The sequence below is a fragment of the Phaethon lepturus genome, unplaced genomic scaffold (genome assembly GCF_000687285.1).
Source record: "Phaethon lepturus isolate BGI_N335 unplaced genomic scaffold, ASM68728v1 scaffold54860, whole genome shotgun sequence".
NCBI lineage: Eukaryota > Metazoa > Chordata > Aves > Phaethontiformes > Phaethontidae > Phaethon > Phaethon lepturus.
Genome location: NW_010510838.1, coordinates 13,287 through 16,033, shown reverse-complemented (window position 1 = coordinate 16,033; position 2,747 = coordinate 13,287). Strand labels below are relative to the sequence as shown.

At 41.8% G+C, this 2,747-nt stretch overlaps 1 protein-coding gene across 1 annotated transcript in view; it reads left to right on the top strand.

Moving 5' to 3' along the window:
• The first annotated feature begins 64 nt into the window (after positions 1-64).
• The window catches only part of LOC104616850 (chromosome unknown open reading frame, human C1orf123), a 7,492-nt gene continuing 4,809 nt past the window's right edge, over positions 65-2,747 (top strand). The window contains 7 exon segments of the mRNA XM_010281998.1: positions 65-70; positions 152-235; positions 863-919; positions 1,696-1,777; positions 1,918-1,959; positions 2,262-2,293; positions 2,723-2,747. The exon segment at positions 2,723-2,747 is cut by the window's right edge and continues 11 nt beyond it. Coding sequence (XP_010280300.1) covers positions 65-70; positions 152-235; positions 863-919; positions 1,696-1,777; positions 1,918-1,959; positions 2,262-2,293; positions 2,723-2,747 — 328 coding nt within the window.

Below are 2,747 nucleotides of genomic sequence, written 5' to 3'. Positions count from 1 at the left end.
TAAGGGAGTCCCGGTAGCGCGGCGCCTCCGCGGGCCCGGGAGCTGCCGGGCGCCCTGCGAGGCCATGGGGGTAGGTAGGAGCCGCGGCCGGGCCGAACTGAAGCGAGCTGAGCTGAGCTGAATGCCTCTCTCGCTGCCTCTTGCCTTGCAGAGGATCGGGCTGCAGCTGCGCGCCACGCTGGAGAACATCACCCGCCTGCGCGCCGAGGGGGAGGACTTCCGCTGGTACCTCAAGGTGCGGGGGTCGGGGTCGGCGGGAGCAGACAGCCGCCGTTCTCGGTGTTGAGAGCCTGTTGCCTGTTTGGTTGTCCAGGCTGTCGAGCGGGGCACCTGGCAGCGAAGGCCTGTGGTGTTAAATGTCACATCACTCAGCTTAAATAGCCACGCGGCTTTTTTCCACGCAGTGCAAGCAGGCTGCTACAGGACCGACGAACGTGACGGTAGAAGTTTATAGATACGTATGCATTAGTACATGCATGGCATTATACGTCAGTCTGCAATAGCAAAAATAGCAAAAACTCTTCAGTTCAAGTGCTGGTCAGTGCCTCCATTGGTGAGGTGGTTGGTAATCCAGTGCCCACTGGCAGGTATCCCGGGTAAATGGCGAGATGCGTTATTCCCCTCTTTTATCTAGTGACTGTGCTTTGTAACATGTTTTCCATCCAACGTACCGAAGGGCAGACCCTCTGCCAGGTCGAGGCGCTTCACGGGCCTGTCAGGGTAGACGGCAACCTATACCTGCCTCCGGCTCCTCTCAGCTGTGAAACAGCGCAGTTTGTGAATCTGAATCATCAGCTCCTTCAGCTGTTTAGTCCCTGATTATTGACAGCTTTAAATTCTCCAATTTATGTTTATTTTTCAGCTGAAATGTGGGAACTGTGGTGAAGTTTCTGAAAAATGGCAGTATCTGCGATTGGTGGTATGTTTCCCTGTTGTAACCTGCATCAGAACAAAAATGAGAAATCAATCCTGCCTCTCACACACAAGGGATATTAGCATCAGGGATGTGATGACTTTCACTTTAGAGGAGATAAATAGTATTTTAATAGCTATATGCATTTAGGAAATGCTGTTATATTCCATATTAAAAAAAATAAATTGGAGACTGTTAATTGAAATATGCCATTGGAATGGTGACTGTTGGTGACAATGTATTTACATCTGATTTGAAAAGCCACCTTTCTGTAAAAATACCATTTGAAAACAAATTTTGAAGTGATACCAGAATAAGGTTGTGCCTGTAGCATATTGCTATGGGTAAAAAAAAAAAGATGGAATCTTTTTGGAGAAGTTAAGGTAATTCAAGGTGAGTTAAGCATGCTAAATTAGCATTTGGAAACTGAAAAAGCAGGATAAAATTTGTCAGGGATAAGAGAAGGTTCTGTTCCTAGGAATAATCATCCCTTTTCGCTGCATACCACTGAATGGTAAGAATGAATTCTGAGGAATTAATGGAACATGCCTATGTAGACAAGACATAACTATCCATTATGCAGTATTTTAAGTCTAGAAGAGAATTATTCTTTGATAATGAGAGCTTTCTAAATTACAAATCTCTAGTTAAAAAAAAGCCTTCTCATTGCAATATTTTTAAAAAGTTAAAGACCATTGTTGTACAAACTACTTTACCTTTTTTTTTCAGTGGCTCAGCTAGAGTGCAGTTAAAAATGATGTCTCTATTGTCATGGATTTTAGGACACTGCTCCCCTGAAAGGAGGCAGAGGAAGCGCCACTATGGTGCAGAAATGCAAGCTGTGCTCCAGGGAGAACTCCATTGGTATGTGCTTAGAAATTTAAGAGGCATCATCCATTTTATACTTTTTTCGCCTAATTTATTTTTTAGTCCTCATTTTTGCTTGACACTGTTTGTAAAGAGCATTGTAAAGGGATTTTTTTCCTTGTACACTGGTGCTTGAGTTCACAACATCATACTCATGAAGGAGACAGCAAGGCGTCCTGGTGAGTTCAGGTTTCTGCATGAACAACACTCATATTTGTGATGTCATTTTACAAAAGCGTTCAGGGGTTTGGGGTTTTTTTTGCATTGGTAGGGTTACAAAATGGTGTAATGTAAACTTCCCAGGAGAAGGGAGAAAAATTGAATTCTACCTTTTGAAGGCCAAGGAATGGCTTGGTTACTTACTTTCGTTTACTTTGTATAAGGAAATGTCTTTGAAAGAAGCAGCTGGTGCTTAGTTTGTGCTGAATAAAACTGAAGACATAATGCCACTCACTTTTACACTTCTGAATTTTTTTTTTAGATATTTTAAGTCAGACAATCAAACCTTACAACGTAAGTTTGTTTTCTCTTTTATATAACAAGTGAAAGATAAATAAGCATTAGTATTTTTAGTTTTTATCATCACATTCCTCTTTCAAGAACACAAAAAGCTGATATTCTCTGACGGAAAATTGTAGGCTCCTGCACAGTCTCACGTGTAGAATATTCTGTGATACATTACATAAGCAAAACACAAAACTGTATCACTGAAATTAGAGGTGATTTTGTTATGCCCATATTAGTTTCCTTTTGAAGGCGTCCTTGAGGCAGATTAAGAAATTCTACTTGATTACCCCCTGTTAAATGAGGGCTAGGATTTTGCTGTCACTTGGGACATCAGAGTTGATAGTACTGCCTTTAAAGCAATTTATTTCTAGGCTAATGCTTGTCACTGTTTTTCTCTATTAGATGAAAACTAAAGGTATTCTGACTCAATTATAGGCTGAAGACAGTGAGAAATTCAAAA